The sequence below is a fragment of the Aptenodytes forsteri genome, unplaced genomic scaffold, assembly GCF_000699145.1.
Source record: "Aptenodytes forsteri isolate BGI_AS27 unplaced genomic scaffold, ASM69914v1 Scaffold188, whole genome shotgun sequence".
NCBI classification, from domain to species: Eukaryota; Metazoa; Chordata; class Aves; order Sphenisciformes; family Spheniscidae; genus Aptenodytes; species Aptenodytes forsteri.
In genome coordinates this window covers 80,096-104,344 of record NW_008794371.1, presented here as the reverse complement: position 1 = coordinate 104,344, position 24,249 = coordinate 80,096, and the positions used below count along the sequence as shown (strand labels likewise).

The 24,249-nt window shown below is 52.6% G+C and overlaps 1 protein-coding gene across 1 annotated transcript in view; it reads left to right on the top strand.

Moving 5' to 3' along the window:
• The window catches only part of LOC103905684 (NADPH--cytochrome P450 reductase), a 31,347-nt gene that overhangs the window by 5,452 nt on the left and 1,646 nt on the right, over window positions 1-24,249 (top strand). Inside the window, exons 3-15 of the mRNA XM_009287438.2 lie at window positions 6,723-6,915; window positions 14,549-14,597; window positions 15,466-15,594; window positions 16,217-16,366; window positions 17,247-17,371; window positions 18,290-18,379; window positions 18,850-18,948; window positions 19,615-19,731; window positions 20,575-20,693; window positions 22,445-22,626; window positions 22,785-22,934; window positions 23,513-23,780; window positions 24,237-24,244. Of these exons, the coding sequence (XP_009285713.1) occupies window positions 6,737-6,915; window positions 14,549-14,597; window positions 15,466-15,594; window positions 16,217-16,366; window positions 17,247-17,371; window positions 18,290-18,379; window positions 18,850-18,948; window positions 19,615-19,731; window positions 20,575-20,693; window positions 22,445-22,626; window positions 22,785-22,934; window positions 23,513-23,780; window positions 24,237-24,244 (1,665 nt within the window). The 5' untranslated portion in view covers window positions 6,723-6,736. The remainder of the gene's footprint in view (window positions 1-6,722; window positions 6,916-14,548; window positions 14,598-15,465; window positions 15,595-16,216; window positions 16,367-17,246; window positions 17,372-18,289; window positions 18,380-18,849; window positions 18,949-19,614; window positions 19,732-20,574; window positions 20,694-22,444; window positions 22,627-22,784; window positions 22,935-23,512; window positions 23,781-24,236; window positions 24,245-24,249) is intronic.

The window sequence follows — 24,249 nt, the reverse complement described above, 5'->3', positions numbered from 1 at the left end:
CCTGTCTTGTATAAGGAGAGAGAGAGATATGTATGTTTTGCCCCAAGGGTCTCCTGGCCTGATACCACACACTAGCACACAGGAAAGTCTTCACTGCAGTGAGATTCAGAAGAGACTGGGCACAGGATTGTGGGCAGAAATGCCATCTCCATCACAGCCCTGCTCTCTTTCTGCTGCCTCTCCCACTTCCTCGTGGGCTCAGGTCCATGGGGCTCCTCTTCCTGACACACATCAGTAACCCGCCTGTCTTGTATAAGGAGAGAGAGAGATATGTATATATATATATAACCCTTTGCTGGTCACAAGACTGCTTTCACGTTTGTAAGCAAGTCTTTTCCTTCTCCTCCACCGCTACTGCTGTGTGGAGCGACGGGGGCTCGCAGTGGCTTCCTTTGGTGCTGCCATCTGTGTGAGCTCTTGACAAGCTTTGCAGGTGCTGTAGGACTAGAGACCTGTGAGAGGGCCACCAGGTGGTTTTCTTTTTTCCCTCTCAGGTGTTTTAGTTGGTTTTTAAGTTAGTTTCTATTTATTTTGCCGTTGTTTCTAAAGCTCGGGCTGCAGGTTAGTGCTGTACAGAGGGAAGGAGTTTCCGTTTGCTTTGGCTGCTCATTTCCACGCTGTGTCTCCCCTCTGTCCTGAAGCTGTCTTTTGGGGCTGTGCCATGATGCCAGTGGAAATAACTGATCTCTGGTTTAAAACTGGGGGGGTTATTTTAAGGCGGCTTCTCGAGGCTGATCATGTTCCTGGTCTGTGTTGTGCCATGGTCCTGTGCAAGAATGGTCAGCACAAGAGAAAGGGTGATCCCTGGGGCAGGCCAGACACGTGGTGGGGAAGAGAGTCTGGTCATGCACACCTACCTGCACCTAGGGAATTTGAGCTGGTCCTTCTCGATCAGGAAGGTGGCTCCTGCAAATCTCGTGGTAATGCTGACATCCCCAGCCGCACAGAGCTTCCAACTCTAGAAGTCATGACAGCTGTGCTTCCGCTTTGTTCACTAATGCAATGCATGTGCTGAGTCAGTGACACGAGGGTCATCATCATGTGGCTGCAGAGAGCAAGAAGAGCACTCTGCCAAGTCGGCTCTGTCAGCAGTGCCCCTTTGTCCCCTTCCCTGGCGTGGCTGTGCGGGACTCTTACTGGGAGTCTGAACTGGAGAAAGCCAGTCTGAAAGAACCGGTGACTTTTTGAGTATGTGTTGCTGGTAGAGGTGGTGGTGACTTGCATGGATTCCCGTTTACAAGAAACTGGAAAGCAGTCCTTCGGTAAGTGTCCTCGCTGGATGTGAACGGCCTGGCTAGCACAGAGGGTCTGGGCGCTCCAGGGCTTGCGTTGGCGGCGTGATGGTATTGCTGCGAGATGTGTGGCGAGCTCATTCCTGCAGGCGTGACTTGACTTAACCGGCTACCTGGTGTGCCTGCTAGCAATTAGCTGAGAAAGCCTGGACCCTGCTGCGGGCTGGGGAAGGCTTGGCTGCCTGCGCCCTGCTGAGCTCCCTTTGAATAGCGCCTGGCACCGGTGCGAGTGTTGGGCGGAGGGTGACTAATGGCATTGCGTGCGTTTGTCACTCAATTCCTCCTTTGACTTGGTCGTCACAGATTTTAGCATGCACATATTGCAAAATACAGCTTCTGGCTACAGCTCCTGTTTATCTGCAGGTGTCCAAACGATCCTGATGCTGCTTGATTCCCGCTGGGAAAACTCTGGCTGTTTCAATAAGCTCAGGGGCATGGGAGATGGGGGTGCAGCCTCTGTGCTGCCCCGTGCCAGAGCAGGCAGAGTCCGTAGGGCACAGCGGGATTCATGCCTATCGCTGCATGGGTGTGCGGGGATCGTGGGGAGCCCTCTCTGCTGTGTTGAGCTGAACTCGGGGGCTTCTTGGTGCTACAGGCTGTGATCAGCTGGCCGGCTAGAGCCTGGGGATCAGTTATCGGAGGTGGGAGCAGTGAGCAGCCTGGGGCTGTGCTTGGTCAGCAGTCTTGCTTCTCCTTTCCATCTCATGTGAGCAGGGCTGATGCCACGAGTCACGGCGTGCTTATGATGGCACAGGGCAGAGGAGAGTCAAGCAGAGAGCTTGGTCACTCATTTTTAGAGCAAGAGTCACAGGCTGCAGTCCCGGTCTGGGACTGGGAAGTCAAATTGTCCTGAGATACTTGAAACTCATCACAAACATTATATAAATAAAAGGGTACTTCAACTCAAAGAGCCAGCTTGCTGCCCAAATTGCCAACTTAGCTTCAGAGACAAGGCTTTTTCGTCACTAGAAGATACTACAATGTGACTCGCAGGAACATCCTTGTATTTGGCAGAAAGGGAGACCTCCCAGCCACATTTCATGACCGTGATGCTGTGCCTGCCAGTTGGAGTGGAGGGCTCCAGCGTGCTTTTGGGGGCACCTGCTGTGCCACCTCCTAATGCTGCCATCGGCAGCGTGCAAGAGAGGGAGAAGAATAGGTCTCTTCGGGCTGCTGACCACTTGGCTTTTAGGGCACTCCCCGTCCTGTCTTGTTTGTTGTAATACTATTTTTATTTATAATTTAATATTTTTAACCCTGTGACATGATAGCACCTTCAGTCCACGTGGAAATCGTGGGGGATTTGAGGATGCCTGGCACTGACAGTGCTTCCAATCCTTTGCTTCAGAGACGTGCATGAGTATTAGGAATACATTTTTTTAATATGAGAAGGAAGTACATCTGTTTGGCAGGATGGAGATGTGCAGAGAGGTTCCCCGGTGATTTGAATGATTGCAAGCTGCTGTGTAGCAAGCAAATTCCCAGGTTTAGAAGCTGCGTTCAGAGGCTGAAAAGCTGTGCTAAAATATAGCATCGCTTGATTGCAATCTTTCAAAATGTTGTGACTCTTCTGTGTGGCATAGATGCCTCACACCTTGGCTGAGACTGATTGCTTTACACCAGATACTGTGTGCATAAACAAGGATCCAGGAACTGGAGCCATGATTTAAAAGAAAAAAGGGGAAATAGAAGTCTGTCTTATCTTGACTGAAGGTATAATAACAATTTATAATAAATGGTTATTAAGGGATAAAATAACTACCCTTGAAACTGGTGTCAAGGGAACTTTTACTTCTGTATCATAAACTTGTGTCCCCCCTCACCCTAAAAAACCTGTCTGATTCTTTCGGGGTCCTTCCAGAGACTGCAGGATTTCTAGGATAGCTAAATTCCAAGTAAGAGTCAGGTTTCTTTTCCTGAAAGTTAGAAAAGGACATGTATTTGAACGTTAATTGCTGTGAACTTCTGGAAAATAATTGTTACAGCCAACTAGGTAAGACTGAGATAAATTGAGGAATAATCTTCCTGTGCTAGGTGAAGTGAGTTAGATAAATAGTTCCGGAGTTATGACAACCCTTTAAAAAAAGAAGTGTGAGGTCTAATTCCGCATCCTTTGCCTTTCTTTTGCTACGTCTAAGCAAACCTTTTTGTAAGGGTGGGGATGGTGAAGGGAGAGCAAAAAGAAAAACCTGTAGCTAGAACATAAGACTCAAATAACTAAATGTCCAGGACCAGATGGAGCCCATCATCAAAATTAAAGCAGTTCTTGTGTCTTTGGTTCTCACTAGAGAACAACGGTGTTTCCTTCCAGGGTTAGAGGTCAGTATATAACCTTTACCCTGTGGAGACTTGTGAATGAAGAGGAGACCAAACCAAGACTCTCGTCCATGCACCAGACTCATAAGCCTCCAGAAATGGTGCTCTTCCCTCCGGGTGTGGGGAGTGAGCGGGTGGTCCAGCTGCTGCTGCAGCTGGAGGGTTCCCCTTTGAAGTGCTGGAGAGCTGCAGTGTGGTGAAGGCCAGGAGATAGTACGGCTTCCTCCCCCATGTCTGTCTACGCTGCATTCCCAGGAGCTTCCCTCCCGAGGATGCCTATTTCCAAGGCATCGCTGCTTGGGAGAGCAGACCATCTCCAGAGGCTTGAAAAAGCAAAACCCCTTGCGGCTGCTGCTTGTCCCTTCTGCACTGGGAGGCCAGAAGCTCTGCTGCTGTGGGCATGGCAATGAATTGCTGCTGGAGACGTAGCCCTCGCCTTGCTGATTAGCCCAGGAACTCATTCTCTCGCCCTGTGTAAGGGCAGCTGGCGAACATCCACATCTGGAGCTGGGAGGGGAATTGCTGTGGGCCCAGGCGTATGCAGCCTGTATGCATTCCACCCTGGGCTGGCTGCCGCTCACCAAAGACGTGTCTAGCTTGAAACTCTCCTCCATGTGCAGTTTGTTACAGGGGATGCTGCTGTGCTCCGTGCAAGGAGGCTTTCCTAGGGCTTGGCTGCTGCGAGTGCTGGATTTGGTGCTCAGAAGGGAACGGGGGAGCTCCTGCCCAAAACCAGCTTAGCGTGGCCTCCATCAGCCTTGGGGTTTTTTTCATGGCTTCCCCTGCGCAAATGTTTGTCATTGCCTTATGTGCCATGGGAAAGGACTTGTGAAGGCAATAAACCAGCAATGTTTTTCCCCCTGTCAGTGTGTTCCCTTGGTGTCAGTTGCTGAACGTGCTCCTCACTGATTTACTGGAACCCAACACGGAGGAGGAGAGGGACCCTGCTGGGAGCTGTGTGTTGTTGGCAACTAAGCTCCAGTTGTGGAGGCTTTAACTTAACAGTTTAGTCTACAGTTGTACAGAAATAACACCCAGCTCTTACTTGGCTCTGAGATCCAGCGATGGAAAGCCTGTCTGCAAGGGAGGGAGGACAGGGTGACCTGCCTGATGGAGAGGAATGGGCAATTTGCTTGTCTGCAGTCGCATGACTAACATTTTTCTTCCACCCCCCTGCTTAGTGTTATCCCTGGGAACCTAATGGGAAGCTTTGCAGTGGTGTTTTAGTGCCCTTCGTAGTACAGTCACTTGCCAAGTTCTCCACTGAATTAAACTTCTCGTGGGGCTGAGAGCTGGTTGGGCTCCAGAAATACCCAGGAGCCCACCCATGATCACTGCCAGGTGGCTGTGGACTTCTCCCTGCACTCCGCAGGGCTGCCTTTTATAGCTGGTGGCCTGTGGCAGAGTACTTCGAGTTCTCCGGAGCTGGACTTTTCCTTGGTGGGATAACAACAGGGAGTTCTTATTTGCTGAAGACCTTACCTGGTCTCCCTCATTAGCGCTCCCTAAGCATCACCTTCCTTTTTCTTCCCAGCTCCTGAATGCATTAGCATAACCTTAAACTTCAGTCAGTTTTATTTCTCGGCCCAGGCACAACTTGGAGTTTGCTGGTTCTCTTTCAGCCCCCCAGGAAAGCTGTCTGGGAGCTTTTCTCTGGCAGGCACAGGTTTGCTGAACGGGTTAACTCTCCCCTCATGGCTCCGCCACAGGACATGTCCTTTCTCTCCGGTGACACCCCCACGGCTCTGAGTCGCTTTTCTGTGTGCAAGTTAAAATGTCCATGGTCTCCTGGGTTGGCAGGATGCCCAAGTACAAGAAGAGAGTCACTTTGCCCTTACAAATCAAGTTTTGAGTTAATTATCTGTTTGCTTGGACAGAGTGTGTCCTTGTGCATTGGGAAGATAATCTTGTGATCTGGACTAGGGTCAGAGGAGTTCAGAGCTTTGGCAGAGCAGCGGGAGGGAGGGAGCGATGGGTGGCTCCCCAGGGGAAGGACAGGGGCCATAGGGCTAGTTGGGGACTTGAGGGCTGGGTGCTCATCCTTGCGCTACCACGGATCCTGGGTATGGCCATGAGGAAGTCACAAGTCACTTAAACTCTGCCTTGGCAAGTGGAAAGGAGTAATTCAAGGAGGTGGAAGTTAAACTGGGGAAGATAGTGGAGGGGACTGGGAAGCCAGATGCCCAAAAAGAGGTGGATAGTAAATCCGATCTGCGTGCAGAGGAGGGCTGGGTGCTCATCCTTGCGCTACCACGGATCCTGGGTATGGCCATGAGGAAGTCACAAGTCACTTAAACTCTGCCTTGGCAAGTGGAAAGGAGTAATTCAAGGAGGTGGAAGTTAAACTGGGGAAGATAGTGGAGGGGACTGGGAAGCCAGATGCCCAAAAAGAGGTGGATAGTAAATCCGATCTGCGTGCAGAGGTGGATATAAATCAGAAATAGTGGAGGGGGCTGGGAAGCCAGATGCCCAAAAAGAGGTGGATAGTAAATCCGATCTGCGTGCAGAGGTGGATAGTAAATCAGAAGTATTCATTGTTTGTGTTGTAACAACCTAATGTGGGTATGCTCACAGAAGTACCACGCCACAGTCCTGCTCTGCGGTTTATAAGCACAGCAGTAGGTCTGGGGCATCGTATCACCTTGTGGAAAGGAGGGAGGAAGCCCCAGATCTCTGGGGTGACTGGAAGAGTGGGGTCTTCCCCCACTAACATCCCATGGGCTCCGTGGTGAGTAAGGGCTTTAGTAAAGGCTGGCCATGAGTCCCTGTTGAGTTTTGCTGGGGCGTTAGTACGAGCCAGGCTGGGCTCCCTGGCTGGAATGTGGGGCTGCTCAGATGGTGCTGGCAGAGGGGGAACAGAAATCACTGCTGGTGGATCAGCATGGATGCAATGGGAAGTGAAAAGCTTGGTGGGACAGTGAGATACCTTGGGATGCAAAAGGATCTCGCAGTATTATGGTGCAAAGCCTCTCTCCAAAGAGTTGTTGGGCTGCCTTGTGCTCCTAGGAGTAAATGTATAGTGGAAAAGCATGCTCTGAATGTCCCTTAATGCTCTTCTGGTCTTCCATGGCACTGTGTGACTGCTGGTGTTCATTTGTTCTTCCTTGCTTACAGTGCCTCTAACCGTCATGGGGGATGCCGGCATGGAACTGAACATGTCCCCTCCCGACAGCGCTGCACAGCAAGACTCTCTCTTCAGCATGACGGACGTGTTTCTCATCTCGCTCATCACCGGGCTTTTTACTTACTGGTTCTTCTTCCGCAAGAAAAAAGAGGAAGTTCCAGATATCCCCAAAATGCAATCAATGTAAGTAACAACTCTCAGGCAGCATGGAGTGAGTGTAGCTTTCCATCGTGCTTATGGTGGGTCCTTGGAGGCTGTGCGGGAAGTTCAGCTGGATTCTGGGAAGTCCCCAGGCGAGGGGACTTAGTCCCAAAGTGCATTTCTCTCCCCTTGCGTTTCTTCTGAGCTCTTCACCTCGCAGTGCAGAAATCCCTGCGGAAGAGCCAGGCTGCAGTTCTGCCATACCCCACTGTGTGGCCCAAATCGGTAATTTGCCTTTCCCAAGCAAGGCAAGAAAAGGCAAGGCAGAAAAGCCCCTGGCTGTACTTCAAAACTCTTAAGGATTGCTTTGGCTATTCTCTGTGTTTTCTGATAAAAGTCATATTTAGATAAATCTGGAGAAAGGTGGACTTGCTCTTAAGCAGGTTTCCTATCAGAAATCTTATCTACCCTTAGCTATGAAGAGAAGAAATAGTCTTGGGGAGCTGGGAGATAATTCCTGGGCATGAGCTGCTTGGCAGCTCTTGTGAAACTTGCTTGGCTTTGATGCCAGGTTACCGCAGCAGCAGGAGACTGGATTTGGAGAGGGAGAGGTCCTTGTTCCACCCTGTCTTCTGCCAAGGGCTTAGGGCCAGGAGTGAGCCGCATTGGTGGAGATCTGGGTGCATTTAGTTCCTTGTCTCAGTCACATACCAAACGTAACATCAGTTTTCTGCTGGGCTTTTTAGCTCATTCCTTCTGTTTCCTCCTGGAGCATTGGTAAGAGCAGTAAAGAGGTTTGAAACCCGCTGCAGCAGAGACTGTAGGAGCTGGTGTTGTGCAGTACCTTTCCCTTCAGTCTCCTGGGGTCTGTTCCCTGCATGGGTGCAGTTTGTCCCAGAAAGAAGGCCAGCCTCAGCCTTAGCCCAGCTCTGCGCTTTCCAGTATTAGGCCTTTGCAGAAGGTAACCACACAACAAAGGTGAATCCTCTGGGTTTGTAATGCTGGCTGAAAATTCACTGTAGGCCCCCCCCCAGTCCTGAGTGGTTGGCTCTGAGGCCATGCCGCGAGCAGGGGAAAAGCAATGGCTGGCTGCTCGCAGTAGGTTCAAGATTTTGACACGTACAGTTGCACCAGCAAGGCGTTCTGCACGAAGTGGGTTTCTCCCCCTGGCACTTAGCGGGTGCTGCTCTGGCAAGAAATACTCGTTAGTCCTTCATTTCAAAGTGTTACAGCCTGATGTAGAAAGAAGCTGTGGCAGGACCTGTCTGTAGGCTGCTCAGATGAGGATGTTTGGTGACAAGCGAAGGCATTTCAGCAGGGGACTGATGCTCCTGTTACCCTGTGTGTAAAAGCTAAATCAAACGCAGCAAGCGGTTGTGGGTCTGTTATCTCAGACCTGTATGTCTACCTTAGTGGGTTACGCTGCTTTCAGTTTTCAGGGCTCATCGTCCAGTGTTTGTGTTGTAATTCAGGTCATAATTGAAAAGGAGCAGGTTTGGTCTCATCGCTTCTGCTTTGGTCAGATCATGACCCTCTCCTCCGGTGGCAGAGCCCTCTGCTTCAAGGCAAGCCTGGGATGCCAGGTCTGTTGTGAAATCCCCGGGTAATGGGAAGAGTAGCACACAGCTTGGAGCAAACCCTAAGGCAGGCTGCGTGCGCTGGTGTTCCAGGAGGATGGAAAGTGCGTTTTCTGGCTGGGAGGGGTTTAAAAGGAAGAAATGTCCCTGGCTGCGGTACCTTGTGCAGACAGGTGTGCGCAAGGCTGGTAGCAACCCAGCTATCTGTGCCTGCTCAGCCTTACCTTGGGAATTTGTGTTGTTGGATCGGTCAGACACTTTCCCTCTCATGCCTGCAAGAGAGGGCTGTGTGTATTGGTGCATGTGGTTGCCTCTGGATATTGTAACAAGAACGGCTGCATTGCGATGAGAGCTAAGTTGGCTGGAGAAATGGCACTATCAGTCTGAAATTAGATCCTGACAGGGCACAGATCGACTTGGAGAGCTCCTGTGCTCGCCGTCCTTGTGACTGTTTCCACCCACCACGTGCACCTCTTCCAGAAGCTGTCATGACCTTGCAGAGAAGTCACACTCCAGAGGGGCCTGCTAACCACCCCAGGTGTGTGTCACCGCCTTGTCCTGCTGCAGGACCTCAGCACGTGGGCTTCCATCTGAAGCTGGAGGCTTTGGCTTTGAGCTGACTCACGGGTGTTTTGCCCGTGTTTCTTGTGTGGGGTCCGTGCCGCCTTCTCCGTCTGCGTGGGAGACGGCTGGCAGGGAGCACTGTGTGCAACCGCTGCTTGCGAGAGTTGTGGAAGAGCAGCACCTCCTCTCACGGATAACCAGGGAGGGGTGAGGTTGCTCCAGACCTTGTCTGACACAATTCATTTTGGAAAAGTGACAGCTAGGCAGGTGAAGAGCACAAGAGGAGGCTTTAAAGTAGTTTTTCCCACACGTTAAGCCTGACCCTGCCATTGCCTGCTGCAGCCCTGCTGTGGTCATTGTAGCAAGCTGGTCTGAGGGCAGCGTGGACCTATAAGCCAAGGTTGTGGCTGGTGGCACATCTGTCCTCTGGGACGGAGACAGCAACTTCCTGCAGCTTTTGCAGCATTATTTTATGGGACACTTGGAACTGGGCGGGAAATGAGTGGGGAAAACAAGCTTGTTCAGCCTTGTGTTTCCTTCCCTCCTGTCGTCCTTGAGTCTGGGGTGGAGTTTCCTTTCTGATGAACAAGCAAAACGGCAAGATACAGGATCACACTGTCAGGCGCTGCCCGTGGCTGGATGGATGGCAGGCAGGGGCAGGCCCATCTGCAGGCAGGGAAGCTGTCCCGGACCCGTGAAGGCAGAGAGCCCTCGGCGGGGCTGTCTCTGGCTGAAGTGGAGAGCCTTGACCTTAAGAGGTGTTGCTTTTCTTCAGCACATTCTCTGCAGCTCTGCCTTGACTCGCCAAACTGTCCTGAACTGCTTTATCTGATGGTATTGGGTGATGGTTTCTGTCATGTCACTTTGGCCCCCAACTTCAGCTTCAGCCTTGGAAGACTGGAGGGTGAAAGTGCTGAACAGCAATTCAGACGCATCCTGATGGCTGCTGCTTTAATGGATTTGCTTGCGACGTGGGAGAGTGCAAGCAGAGTCTCTGACCTGAACACAGCGTCCAGCACCTTGGTGCTCTCCTGGGGTTTTTGGGGGCCGCCACTGAGCAGCACACCTCGATCAAGCCACATCAGCTCAGCCGGGTCTCCAAAGGCAATGCCGCAATGCAACTGCCCTTGATTGTGGAAGAACAGATGCACGGTCAAAATGCCATCCAGAACGGGGTATTGTGGAAGAACAGATGCACGGTCAAAATACCCCGTTCTGGATGGCATCTGGGCTGGGTTCACTCCGCGTGGCTCCACCAGCCCGCGTGGCCTGGGAACGGTCATGATCTTGCCCTGATGATGCGTCTCTGGGTTCGGCTACCGCTCAGGCGCTTGCTGATCCCTTACCCTCACAGCCAAGCGGAGCTGTTCTCCTGCCCGAAGCCCCAGAGAAGGAGCAGAGCCCAGCATGTGCAGAGGCTTGCAGCGTACGAGATGTCCTGTACCTGTGTCGTGTAACACGCATGCGTGGGGCAGGCCGGGATACCGCTGACTGAGGATTGCTTGTGTTTTGACCATTTTCAGACTTAATTGAAACCACCGGAGCAGCCTTCCCCGCAGCCTGTTCTGCAGATGTCATTAGGAAGAACGGCTCTCCATCGCCATGCAGCCGTGGCCACCGCGCTTCCTCGCGGTGGCATTGCTGGGGAATGCACTAATTTATTTTTATTCTTCGGCTGCTCCTCCTCTGCGTGTTTCTCAATCACAGATTTCTTTCCTTTCTTGTGTCCCCGCTCTGGAGTTGTGCAGACTGTTGCCCTGGGGAGACATCGACTGGTACGCTGAGTGTCACCCCCCCTCCCTTCTCCCCCCATCTTTGACATTGTTTGGGGCAGAAATTGGCTTATCTCTATTCTGCAGCTATAGAGAAATCCGTTCCCTGGTGCTTGTAGGGCTTCCTGTGGCAGGAATTGCTCCAACTCCTTAGTCTGATTAGCTCTCTTTGCTGCCTGCGTGTGTGTGAGAGAGAGAGAGAGACCACCTCTAATTTAATTTAATAGGATCCTGAAGAGAACAAACTCCTTTGAGCTGCCTCCGTAATGGCACTGCCATAGTTACCCGTAGCGTTGCTCATGCAGTGTCTGGAATCGTTTCATTCAGCTACAGCGTCGACTTTTTTTTTTTTTAAAGAATATATATAAAAGCAGCTGTGATATAAACAGTTTCCAAGGTAACAAGGCTGGGGGAGGGTTTTGTGTCCCGTCCCCCTGCTCCACGCGGGTGGGAGAGGGATGTGTGCTGCAGAGGATCCTGGGAGGTTTCATTCTCCACTCCTAATTCCTTTCTGCCACTGCTGCCAGATGTTGCAGTTTCTCAGGACTGTGCGGATCCACTCGGTAACTTCCAAAGCCCCGCCACGAGGATCTGAGCGGACAGGACCACTCCTGCTATGACCCGTGCCGGGACCTTTTGTGCTGCCTCTCTTCTCCTTAACAAAAGGCTGACGCTTGGCTTTAATGTCCAGGAGGAGCAGAATGGAAAGGCCTGTGTGCGTGTTGCTCCAGAGCTAAGTTAGATCCGTCCCCCCACACCTCCCCTTGCAGACAGACACGGCTGCCCTGCGACTCTTTGTCTGCCTCTTCCCTGCCCCGACCATGGGCTGCGTGTACTCGGCCCCGCGAGAAGAGGTGGCCGTGGCGAGGTGAGTTAATCTGCCCGATGGGCAGGCGGGGATCGCTCTGACTTGATGGGTCACTCCTGCTGCCCCAAAGCTGGGCGGAGTGGGGTGCTTCTGCCTGCTGGGGCAGGAGGAGAAGGAAGAGGAGAGGCTCCGCTTGGAGGCAGGCTGCTCCAGAGGAGACCCTGCTGTCGGTACTCAGTTTCTCTGCAACGTCCAGGCTGCGTTCTCACTTCTGCATGTACGTGTGCTTTCGGGAGGAAAGCCACAGGCGTGGGAGCTTTCTGAAGGAGAGGTGTTCGGCTGAGACAGAGGCTTTGGTATCATTGCTGAGCTGTCGGGAGCTTCCTTCCCCCTCCTTTTTTTCTTCTGAAACCAAAGTGGTAGAAAGCCCTGGGAGTCGCTTGTGCTGTAGGCTCTCACCAAGGGTGGGCATTCTGTACAAGCTAAAGACTTGCTCCGACAATGGAGTTAATCCCCTTTCCTCTACCTGTCACTTCTTCTAACTCTCTTGGAGTCGCTGCCCTGAGCTATCTAAGCTGTAAGAGCAGTCGTTGCTGAAAACATGCTTTCTCTTCTAAGTTTTCCTGGCTGAGCAGTAAAAATGAGTGTCATTTCTGTCTTCAGCGTCTGCGCGTCTTTGCAGCTCAGATTTTTGAGCCACCCTGATGAAGCAATTTCAGGGAGTTGTGTAGCCTTTTTTCAAAAGCCAGACTCATTATTGCTTCTGTGTCTGAGCCACAGACTGTTCTTCACCACAACACTTCAGTGCAGGGTTGCCTCCTTTTGAAAACAGACGAGCTCCATGTGCTGCACCCTTTTCTCTTCCAAAGGGAGCTTGCTGAAAGGATCTAAAACTTTTTTTTTTTCTCCTCCTTTAAAAGCGTTTTGTTTAGCAGTTGACCCAACAGCTATTTTAATTGGATCTCATTTGCAGAGGTCAGTAAACCGAAGAAGTTCACCAGGGAGCCAAAAGCTAAGTGAGAGCTGAGTCTTGTGAGCCGGCTGGGGGGGCAGCTCCCCCGAGCCCCCGTCCTGGTGGTAGCATGGGCAGGGCTGGGGCTGCTCTCTAAGATGCTTGTGATACCCCTGTTCCCAATGAAGCGCAAATGACAACGTGGGGAGGCTGTTAACTGCTGAGAGAGCAAAGTGGGGAGTGCGAAGCAGCTCTCTCCTGGGAGCACGGCCGCCTCAGGTAGTGTTTTTGGGTAGGGTTCGCTCGTCTTCAGCGCGTGCTGTATGGGGCTGTGTCAGTGCTCGGAGCTCTCAGGCCAGGTTACGGAGCTCCTTGAAACCTTTGGGTAGAAAGGGGTGCTTGAAGACATGCTTTGCTGAACGTCCCTCACCCTGCCGTTGTGTGTGTGTGTGTGTGCGCTCTGCAAATGTCTCAGCACATCCGCAGAGATCCCTCCCTCTGGGCTGCAGAGTTTAGGAAACTGTTAGCGAGCTCTGCGCATTCTTACATGGGCTGGGGCCAAAACCATTTGTGTTTTGTCTGGAGGCTTCTCTCTTCCCACGGGAGACCCAGCCTTGCATTCTTCCGTTGTGAAAGAGAAACGGGAATGGGTCCCACGTTCCTCCTCCCGGCTACTGAAGCTCCAGTGGGGAATACAGCAAGTGAGCTCCTGGCACTTGTCCTCCTGCCTTGAAAAGACCCCAGTGCCTAATCTGACTGTAGCTAGAGCCACCTCTGCTTGTGAGGCTCCCAGGGTCCCCGGGCTGGGTTTCTTACATGGGCTGGGGCCAAAACCATTTGTGTTTTGTCTGGAGGCTTCTCTCTTCCCACGGGAGACCCAGCCTTGCATTCTTCCGTTGTGAAAGAGAAACGGGAATGGGTCCCACGTTCCTCCTCCCGGCTACTGAAGCTCCAGTGGGGAATACAGCAAGTGAGCTCCTGGCACTTGTCCTCCTGCCTTGAAAAGACCCCAGTGCCTAATCTGACTGTAGCTAGAGCCACCTCTGCTTGTGAGGCTCCCAGGGTCCCCAGGGCTGGGTTGCTGTCACCCTGTGACACTGAAAGTCCATGGGTGTGCTTAGGATAGCAAAGCTCTTCTGGCTCCCTACCTAATAGGGTAGTCATAGTGGTGTGAATCTCTGCCTCGATGTTTCTCATGCTGCTGCGGTTTGTCCCTCTTTCGAGATAGAGAAAGCCACCTCCCTGTGATAATACAAACGCCTTCTGTGCCGGAGATCTGCACTGGGGATGGAAACCCCAGTGCAGGAACGAGCCCTGCGGGACTTCGGCGGGCAGTGGTCGCCTTGCCGGAGGCTCTGTGGGTCTGATCAGCTGCGTCTGTCTGCTCTGCAGGGCTCTCCAGCTCTGGGACTCCGGTCTGGCATGCTATTTTGAGGTCGGAACAGCTGTTTTTTAACCCTGTCTGACTTCAAGCTTGGGGAACGCACCCTGGGGGGCATGGCTCAGCACCGATCCCCTGCCTGTCCGCTGTGGTGGGGGAAGCAGGGAGCTCTCCATTCCCTTCTCTCCCATCGTGGCTTGGCCTCTGAGATTTTTCTGGAGACTTACTCCTGCATTGTAGCTCTATGAGATCCTTGTAACCTGCTCAGCTGTGAAACCTCTCAGAGCAATTGATAGAGTAAAGGTTTCCTGACACTCAGGGCTGAGTTTCTGGGCTTTGCCTGCGGGAGGATTTACCGATGGAGGTAAGGCAGGGCGTCAGCTATTCCCCTGTGCTCTGAGAGTCCCTGGTCCATGGCTGTGTGCAGAGGAGAAGCCCTGCAGCTGAGCGATGGGTATCCCTGTGACAGGGTAAATAAGAGTGGTCGATGGGGACTCTCACCACTTTGGGTAGCCATCTGAGATCTGGTATGGTTTGGGGGCCACTGTTTCCCCACTTGCTTATTCCTGACCTTAAAGAACGAATGTGCCCATCTGAAAGGAGGCTCCTCCTGTCTTTCAGAGCAACTCCAGTGAGAGACAGCAGCTTCATTGAGAAGATGAAGAAGACGGTAAGCTTCTCGCTCGGGCTTCGCGGGGTGCTGGGAAGGTGGGGGAGCTCGTGTCCTTCCCGGTTTCCTCTGGAGACTGTCTAGCTGTCAGCAGGGGGGACTGGTTTGGATACAGACACCTATCTGCTGCAAAGAGCATCCAGAGGAAGGCTGGGTGGGCAGGCAGGAATAGCTCTTCCAGTCTATGCCTGAGAGTTGTTAGAGAAAAAAACTGAAGTGAAAATTTGGTGCAAAAAAAAGTGTAATATGAGATCAAAGTCAGGAGGGAAATGGCAGAGACTTTAAAGTCATTGGCTGGCAGTTGTTTATCTGCGTGGTTGGTTCCCAAACTGGCTCGCTCTGGAATGGGAATTGTTGTACGCAGAACTGGCAGGTTTTGACTCTGCTGGACTGGACACAAGAGGAAGCAGAGGAAGAAGCAGGGACTGGATGTATTTTCCGTTTTACTTCAGAGTAGCTGGCTTGCGGCAGAGCAGGAGCTCTGGTGCTCTGGTGCTTAGGCACTTTCCTAAAGCTTAGGCAAGTCTGCTTTCTCATCCAGGGAGTTCCCTGTTTTCAGGAGTCACGCTGCAGCCTTGAGGTTGAGAATAAATCTTGAGGGTTTATTCTTTGCTTTGGGTTTTAGCCTGACCTGAGTCACCCCTCTGAGATTGACAAGAGTCATGTTCTTATTAACAGCTTAGCCTTGAGTTTTCTGCCGCAAACCCGTCGTGGAGTCCCGTACAGGTGCAGACTCCTACTTGCCTTTAGGTTGCAGCCCAGGGCTCCTGATCCCAGGTGTTGCCTTTGTCTCTGATAAGATGTGCTTCGTCCGTGCATTTGCCAAATGAGTAATAAAAATTTAACAGGGATTTCTTTTTCTCTCCAGGGGCGAAACATAGTGGTTTTCTACGGTTCCCAGACAGGTACAGCAGAGGAGTTTGCCAATCGTCTCTCCAAAGATGCTCATCGCTACGGCCTCCGGGGCATGGCAGCGGATCCAGAGGAGTATGACTTGGTAATTTAGCCATGTACAGCCTCAGGATAGGTAACATCCTTTTAGTGTCCCCTAAAAAAAACCCAGAAGGAGCCTGGCCAAGGGACAGTTGCCCTTTTAGTAGTGTCATTTAGGGGAGAAAAGGTCAGCCTGAGAGATGCAGAGATGGGCTTGGTCCTTGCCATTCTACAGATTTGGAGTGAACACTGCAACGTGACTGAAAGAGGAAGGTAGCCTGGAGTGTTTGGGAGTTGCGAGTCATCCATTGGCAGCATGAAACTTGCTCCGTATTCCTTCTGTAGTTAGCATTGGTCCCATACTGCTGCAGTCTTGGACAGAGGCATTGACATTGTGGTGCTCACCAGAGTGAACAACGATCCTGGTCCCTTAAAGCCTTGTATGGAAAATCCCATTGCTTTTCTGGTGGGGTAGAAGTATTGACTTGCAGTCCAGTGAGGGTGGCTAGCTTTATTTTCCCTGCCATTTTGGGTGGGTTTGGCCTTTCCCAACCCCTTTTGTAATCAGCTCTTTGACATGACGTGGTGCTGTTCTGCACACCAGAGGCAGCTGTATTGTAGGAATAGGCTTGACCAATAACTGTGTTGTGGGAACCTTGAGGGTTTATTCTTTCCTTTGGTTGTAGTCGGACCTGAGTCGCCTCTCTGAGATCGACAAGTCCTTAGCTGTGTTCTGCATGGCCACTTACGGCGAGGGTGATCCCACGGACAATGCCCAAGACTTCTACGACTGGCTGCAGGAGGCCGACGCTGACTTGTCGGGTCTCCGATTTGCAGTAAGCGGCTCAATTCCAGTTCATGTTGCATTTGGGCAGGAAAGTCAAAAGCCCTCCACTGTGCCTGCGCATGGCTTGGGTAAAGGCACAACATGATGTCTATGCCTTGTACGCCTGTGTCGCATGCGGTCCCTATTGTCTTCCTCTCCAAGCTTCGTGCACGCTTGCAAACATGTATCTGGGGGCTTTAAATGCGGATGTCGGAGTACTCTCTCCATTCCCTAAATCACAGGGGTTCGCTGGTAATGTCTTGCCACAAACAGCCCAGTAGGCATTGGATTCAAGGTCTGTAAATGAGTTACAGGTTGCTGCTGCTGTTCAGAAGCTAACTGAGCAGCCCTGGGCCAGATCTTCTCCTGCAAATTAAATTGCTTGGAGGAGTGTGTGAGCAGGAGCTCCTGTGCTGAGCTGAATAATTGGCTGAGATATAGCCACCTCACCTAAACCCCGGCCAAATTCCTTAGGCAGCATAATAATTGCAAATGAGGAGAAAATCCACTGCTGGAGATGTTAAGCTGCTCTGTATAAAGCAGTGAGCAAACATTTGCTGAGCTGTTTGTGGGAGGCAAGGGACAGCAATTGGTCTCCAGGCAGTCCAGGCTCTTCCTGGTGCCTCGAGGAGATGATGCAGGCAGCTCTCCTGTGTGCATCCTCTTGACATGCCTGAGGCCTGGCTCAGGGGAGGTGGTGGTGCCTACTGACCAGACACTCTCCAGTGGTAGATTCTTACTCAAGGTCCACAAATAGCTGACGGGGAGCTGGGAGAGGTCTTGCTGTCTTTCTTCAACATCCTTTGCTGGGTGATACGAGCCAGAGGATGCTAACTGGATGGGAAAAGTCCAGCCCCTGCTTCTCCGCACTCACCAGTGTTCCCTTCCAGGTCTTTGGGCTGGGGAACAAGACTTATGAGCACTTCAATGCCATGGGAAAGTATGTGGACAAGAGGCTGGAGGAGCTTGGAGCCCAACGCATCTTTGAACTTGGGCTAGGAGATGACGATGGCAAGTGAGTAACTTGGCTTTAAGGGCTGGTCAGAGCTGGCTAAAGCATCGTGGAAGGGACCTTGGCAGGGAGTTGGCTCTACTACTAAGACAGAAGTAAACTTCATAGGGCTAGCTGTGGGAGCTGACACGTCTCTGAGCGTGTATCTGTCTGCTCTCTCTCCCACAATCGGATCCCTGTACACTTAGAGTATCCTGTGTCTGGGAAATCCCACATCAGCTTTAAATGACCATAGTTACGTACTCGAGGAGGCTTTGCAGCCTACTCTGCCTGCGCCCTGCTGCAGCTCCGTTGCTAACCCAGCCTGTATGGATAAACTCACCCGTCCCTGTGGAGGAGGCAAACTCCATCTCCTTGTGAACTGTTTGTTTTATGGTGGAAGGCAGCAATTTTCCAACTCAGACAATGATTTTTCTTTTTTTGGGGGGGACACACACCTCTCTATGCTTTCCTGAGCACCCTGTGGGTGCCACAGGCATCAACCTGTGGCTCTACCTTTAAGGGCTGCAAGATCTGATGAGAGGGATGTGCTGTGTGTGGGAGGCTCTGAGCCCAGAAAAATAAGCATTGCCATGGTGGAATCTGCCTTTTAGGAAGGAGACCTAATGCCAAGAGTGGGCAAGGGGTAGCTGAGTTGGTTAAAGACCGAGTCTGAATAACAAAGCCTTCCTTGGCAGACCTGGTGAAGGGAGGGGTGGCTGGTATAGCAACAGTTCCCTCCCACCCACTTAGTGATCTGAAGACGCTCTTCTGGTGATCTGTGGGCATGTAGACATACCAAAACTGCCTGGATCCAAGGGCAAATGCCTTTTCCTGTGGTGAAGGAGGAAGTCCATAGGGATCTCAGATGGCTCCTCTGGGAAAATAGCCCTTTGCTCCCCCTTGGGCAGGGTTATTAAATCTCTCTTTTGCCCTGGCTAGCTTGGAAGAAGACTTCATCACCTGGAGAGAGCAGTTCTGGCCTGCGGTGTGTGAGCACTTTGGGGTGGAGGCTACAGGAGAAGAGTCCAGGTGGGTATGGGAGCAGGTTCTTCTGGGTGCCAGAGAGATCGGCCACCTCTGGCTGGTGGCTGTGCCATCAGTCCTGAGCTGCTGTCCCCTTTCCTGTGTGCTGCCTCCCCTTCCAGACTTGAGAGGGCACATGTGGAGTAGATCGTGGGGCTATTTGGACTGAGCCTGTCCTGGTGCGAGTTTGAACCCAGCTCTGGATTTCTGTTCCGAATGGGGATGTGATGGGTTTGGTTCCTTTGTGGATGGCTTTGCTGGGTTGCGATGCTCTCAGTGAAGCTGATGTTTCCTCTTGGTTTGGGCTTTCTGCGTGGTCTGTCTGATCCTTAATGTCTCAAGAAGGGTGAAGCGGTGGAAGTTGCATTTGTTTTTGAACTGCAGCAAATCCAGCAAAGCAGATGGTGGTTCCAGCTGTACCTCGTGATTTCCAGTTTGACTTTTTTCCTCTTTTTCTCTCCCCCTTCCTCCTCCAGCATCCGCCAGTATGAGCTGGTGGTGCACACGGATGTGAACGTGAACAAAGTCTACACCGGTGAGATGGGTCGTCTCAAGAGCTACGAGAACCAGAAGCCGTAAGTGCCAAACTGCCCTGGGCAGGGTGTACGTGGGCCAGGCTTCGGCCGATGGAGTCCTTGATGTTTCTAACAACGCGTGCTATGTGGGCAGTGCCATTTCTGCAATGCAGCCATGTGGCAGATGTCTGCCCAAGAGAAACAGGCTCAGATCTTCACTGGGACTCTTGGGGATTCCCCAGTTAATGAATCGTTAGTGTGTGAGAAGGTGGCTGTGTTCACATGTGGTGTTTGGCTGGTACGTTTGCAGCGTCTGTCTTGAGGTCACTCAGAGCCTTTCCTTGCCCAGGGTAGCTAATGCATGATGGTTGCTTGCAGTTTTGCTTTGGGAAGATTAGCTGTATAAATTATTTCCAAACTGAAATATCTCTTTGAGATGTGACATTCCCTCCTATTTACTTTTGCATCGCTTGTTCTTAATGGGACAGAAGCTGTTGACTGCTGGGCTGTGCTTAGAAGGGAAGTGATCATTTTTTTCTGCCAGTGTGGGTAGCAGCAGGATCATAATTTGGTTTGTGCTGTGGTGTGCTTTGAAACATGAGCCAGGACAGCCCCATGCTCAAATCATGGGGGCCTGCTCTGGAGGCAGAGGGAACGTGCTTGGATACAGAAAGCACTGTGAGCCTGCAGGAGAGTAACCCGGAGGATCCTTGTCTTTCCTTCCAGACCGTTTGATGCCAAGAACCCCTTCCTGGCCCAGGTTACAGAGAACCGCAAGCTGAACGAGGGTGGAGAGCGACACCTTATGCACCTGGAGCTGGATATCTCCAATTCCAAAATCAGGTAGTTTCCCATGGGAAACTGCTCCCCTATTTTGGCAGGAGCAGTCTGCATCAGGAGCAAAGAACAAGGATGTGGCACTGGCCTCATCCAGCACTTCAGAAGGGGACCTTGTTCGCATAATTACTTAACACTGCCCCTCTAGACTTCTGTATCACATATCAGGTACCCCATGTCAGGACTTTGTCCTAGCTCTTGTGCTGCGCCTGGCCGTGCCAGCTGGCTGCTCCGGGTCCCTCCAGAGCTGGCTGCACATACCCGTCCTACCTGAGCAGTCCCAGCTGCAAGAATTCTCTAGGAGGCATTCAAAAAATGAGAGGGCAGATGAGCTATGAGAGAGGGGAAAGCTGGGGATGGCTCATGCCTGGGTTTGCCTGGCTTAAGTGTACAAGCATAGGGGGGGAAAAAAAGCCCTGTTCTTAAAAATCCTCTTGCTGGCTTAAATTCCTCTCTGTGTTTGTGAGAAAGCTGTGAATCTAGGTGGCTTAACACAACAAAATACTGCAGAGGTTTTGAGCAGCTTTGCTCCTTGCCTGTCAGGGAGTTGGCCTGTCCTTGCTGGAAGTCTGGCCTCGTTGAAGTCTCTGGCAAAACTGCTGTTATCTTGGAGGTGCCTTGTAAAAATACTGGTTCTTAAAACCATTATTCCACAATGGTCCTTTCTGCTACTACTGCCAGCTCTTCGGGATCCCTGATTGTGCAGGCACTGCGTAGCAGCTCAGATCTCAGTGTTGTCCTACTGCCCCTTGCACCAGCCCGCTTGTCTTCTAGCTGAGCAGCTCAGGCTTGGGGTGGATGAGAAGTGGCGCTGGTGTTTCATCTGCTCTCCTCCTGCTCTCGTGCCAGGTACGAGTCTGGGGACCATGTGGCAGTGTACCCAGCCAACGACTCTTCTCTGGTGAATCAGATTGGTGAGATCCTGGGCATGGATCTGGACACAATCATGTCCCTAAACAATTTGGACGGTGAGTAACGATCACCCGAGCGTCAGGAGTTCTCCTTCAGCTATGGCCTCTGTCATAGAATCATAGAATCATTAAGGTTGGAAAAGACCTCTAAGATCATCGAGTCCAACCGTTGACCCAACACCACCATGCCCACTAAACCATGTCCCTAAGCGCCTCATCTACTCGTCTTTTAAATACCTCCAGGGATGGGGACTCCACCACTTCCCTGGGCAGCCTGTTCCAATGTTTCACCACTCTTCCAGTAAAGAAATTTTTCCTCACGTCCAATCTAAACCTCCCCTGGCGCAACTTGAGGCCATTTCCTCTCATCCTATCGCTTGTTACTTGGGAGAAGAGACCGACCCCCACCTCGCTACAGCCTCCTTTCAGGGAGTTGTAGAGAGCGATGGGGTCTCCCCTCAGCCTCCTCTTCTCCAGGCTAAACAACCCCAGTTCCCTCAGCCGCTCCTCATCAGACTTGTTCTCCAGCCCCCTCACCAGCCTCGTTGCCCTTCTCTGGACACGCTCCAGCACCTCAACGTCCTTCTTGTAGTGAGGGGCCCAAAACTGAACACAGTGCTCGAGGTGCGGCATTCCCACCATTCTGTCCTTCCCACCAGAGCGGGAGCCAGATCACCTTCAGGTCCCGTAGGGCACCTCCCGGCAAACAGAGACGTCCCGTGGCCGCTCCGAATGCCGTACCGTTTTAGCAGTGGCACAGAGCCCGCTTGCTGAGAGCCGGCTGAAGTGGGTCAGTTGTGAAACGCGCTTAGTGTGCCCGTTCAATAACAAATTATGTAACAGCACACTCCTAATTACAGAGCATCAGCCTGCCAGAGCATCCCTCTGCCGCAACAGTCCCGGAGCTCAACAGGAGCCTTAGTGTCTTGAGATGCTGTTATTCAGTCCTTGGAGGAGGCACAGGCTTGGGGACTGAACTGCCAGGAGGGAGCACTGGTGCTGATACAAGGAGCTCTTCTTGGGCAGTGTTCCCAGCAGAGCTGGCCTCTGGCAGGAGGGAGATGGCAGCTGCTGCCCATCTTACTCCTGAAGCAGCGCAGCCTGACCTGAGGCATCAGATGCGCTGGCCCAGAAGCCTAAGAGAGCTCCTGGTTTCAAGGGACCAAGTGGCTTTAACGCACTGCCAGAGCCCGCGGCCCCCTGTGCGGTGTCCCACGTTGTCCGGCCTCACACTGTCATTCCTGTCCCTTACGGACCTCTTCATTTGCTGAACTGAATGGCTCCAGCCTTGACTGCTGGTGCTTACCTTTCTCAAAGGGGCTCTGAGCACGACTGTCCATGGCTGAAGGAGACTAAGGACACTTTTGAGGCCAGATCTGAAGGAGGTGTAAGTGCATGAGGCCAAATTAGCTGCGGAGAACAGCCCTCCTGCTTGGTCTGGGAGTTTGCTGGGTGCCTCTGTGCATGGGTATCTCGGGGCAGAGAGCCCCACTGGGGAGCACGGGATATTTTTTTTGCTGATAAGCTGTCAGGCAGCATCTGTGAAACACAAGATGGGCTACTGGGAGACGTAGCTGCGTGGAGAGGGAGCTGCCCTGTGCTGGAGCTGCTTCAGTGTGGGATCAGGGCTTTGGCCAACAGGCTGATTCAGCCCTAGGGCTGCTCTCTCCTCCCTGAAGCCGGTTCCTCTGCTGTCTCCAGCTCTCATACACTGCATGTAGCTGCTGGCACGAGATCTCTAACATAACAGCACGCGGTTGCTGATTTTTAATTTTTTTTTTTTTTTTCCTCCTCTCCCTCTTCTCCAGAGGAATCCAATAAGAAACATCCCTTCCCCTGCCCCACGTCCTACCGTACAGCCCTGACGTACTACCTGGACATCACCAACCCGCCCCGCACCAATGTCCTCTATGAGCTGGCCCAGTACGCCACGGACACCGGCGAGCAGGAGCGCCTCCGCAAAATGGCATCGTCTGCTGCTGAGGGGAAGGTGGGAGCTGTGGCCTTCCCAGCAAAGCTGCTGGGTTGAACTGGGTGCTGGAGGATCCCCAAAAGGGATCCAGGACCGTTGGGCACCATGTGCAGAGAGCTGAGGGAGTGTTTGCCAGCCACATAGGGAAGTTGTCACGCATGTGCCCTTGCCCGCAGGCTCTCTACCTCAGCTGGGTGGTGGAGGCCCGGAGGAACATCCTGGCCATCCTGCAGGACATGCCCTCGCTGCGGCCCCCCATCGACCACTTGTGTGAGCTCCTGCCCCGCCTGCAGGCCCGCTACTACTCCATTGCCTCCTCCTCCAAGGTGAGCGTGCTTCCAGCAAGGGACTGAGGCTGCTGAGAGACCGCTTCAGCTGCAGCTCCACAGTGCCACGGTCCCCCTCTCAGCTGGCGACCGGACATGGGGAACTTGCCCTGGCAACGCTTTCTGTGAGGGGGAGAGCTTTAGTTATCTCTGTGCATGAGAAGAGGGGGTTATCCCAACTTCCACAGGGTCTGCAGAGGGTCCCACGCTGCAGCCAGCTGCGCCCTGATACCACCACCCTCCCTGCAGCCCTGCTCCTCTTCACCCGTAGGCCTTGCTTTCAGGGCTTGGAAGCAAGGTGGCATTTTAGGGGTTGGTCAGAATTCACTCTTTACTTTGTGCCTGAAGCCCTGAGGTTGTTGGCAATACCGAGGGAAGCTCAGTGGTCCTGTGACGAGTCGGGCGCAAGACAGAAGCCCCATGTGGGGCATGCTGGGAGGTTTGGTCTGCCAGGGGAGGAATAGCTGTCCCAACGTTAACATTAGGTTAAACTTCTCCCCATCCCTGAGCACAAGGGAATGAGCTGTGGGGTTGCTGGGGCTCCCTCTCTGCCTGGCACTGACATCCCTTCCCCGCAGGTTCACCCCAACACCATCCACATCTGTGCCGTCACGGTGGAGTACGAGACCAAGACGGGACGCCTGAACAAAGGGGTGGCCACCAACTGGCTCAAGAACAAGGTGCCCGATGAGAACGGGAGCAACTCTCTGGTGCCCATGTACGTCAGGAAGTCGCAGTTTCGCCTGCCCTTCAAACCCAGCACGCCCGTCATCATGATTGGACCGGGAACTGGCATAGCCCCCTTCATCGGCTTCATTCAGGAGCGGGCCTGGCTGAAGCAGCAAGGTGAGGGCCCACAAACTTCCCTGGGGACTGGAGCTGCTGCAGGACAGTGCTCTGCGGGGCCAGTCAGTGCCTCCAAGGTGCAGCTTGTGCTGCTCACATCGCTGATGGGGTCTAGCAAAAAGCAGAGGCAGTGGAGCAGCCACACAGCTGAGTGTTTTTGCCCAGCACGAGGATGCTTTGTCCTCCTCTTGGCCACAGAGGATGTTTGGGGGGGCAGATAGACCTGAGCCAGTTCTCTGACCTCTGCCACCACGACTCCGAATAACCGCAGTCAAGTCACTTAGACTCATTTCTAAAGCATACGGGTACTTCTGGGAATCCGCCTTGAGCTTCCCCTTATAAACAGAAGCAGTCGCGCAGCTCTGCCTCCCCCGGGTTGGCAGGACGAGGGGAGGTGGGGAGGACGGGGTTGGGGGCTGCAGGGGGCCAGCTGATGGGTGCCGTGTGGCTCTGCAGGCAAAGAGGTGGG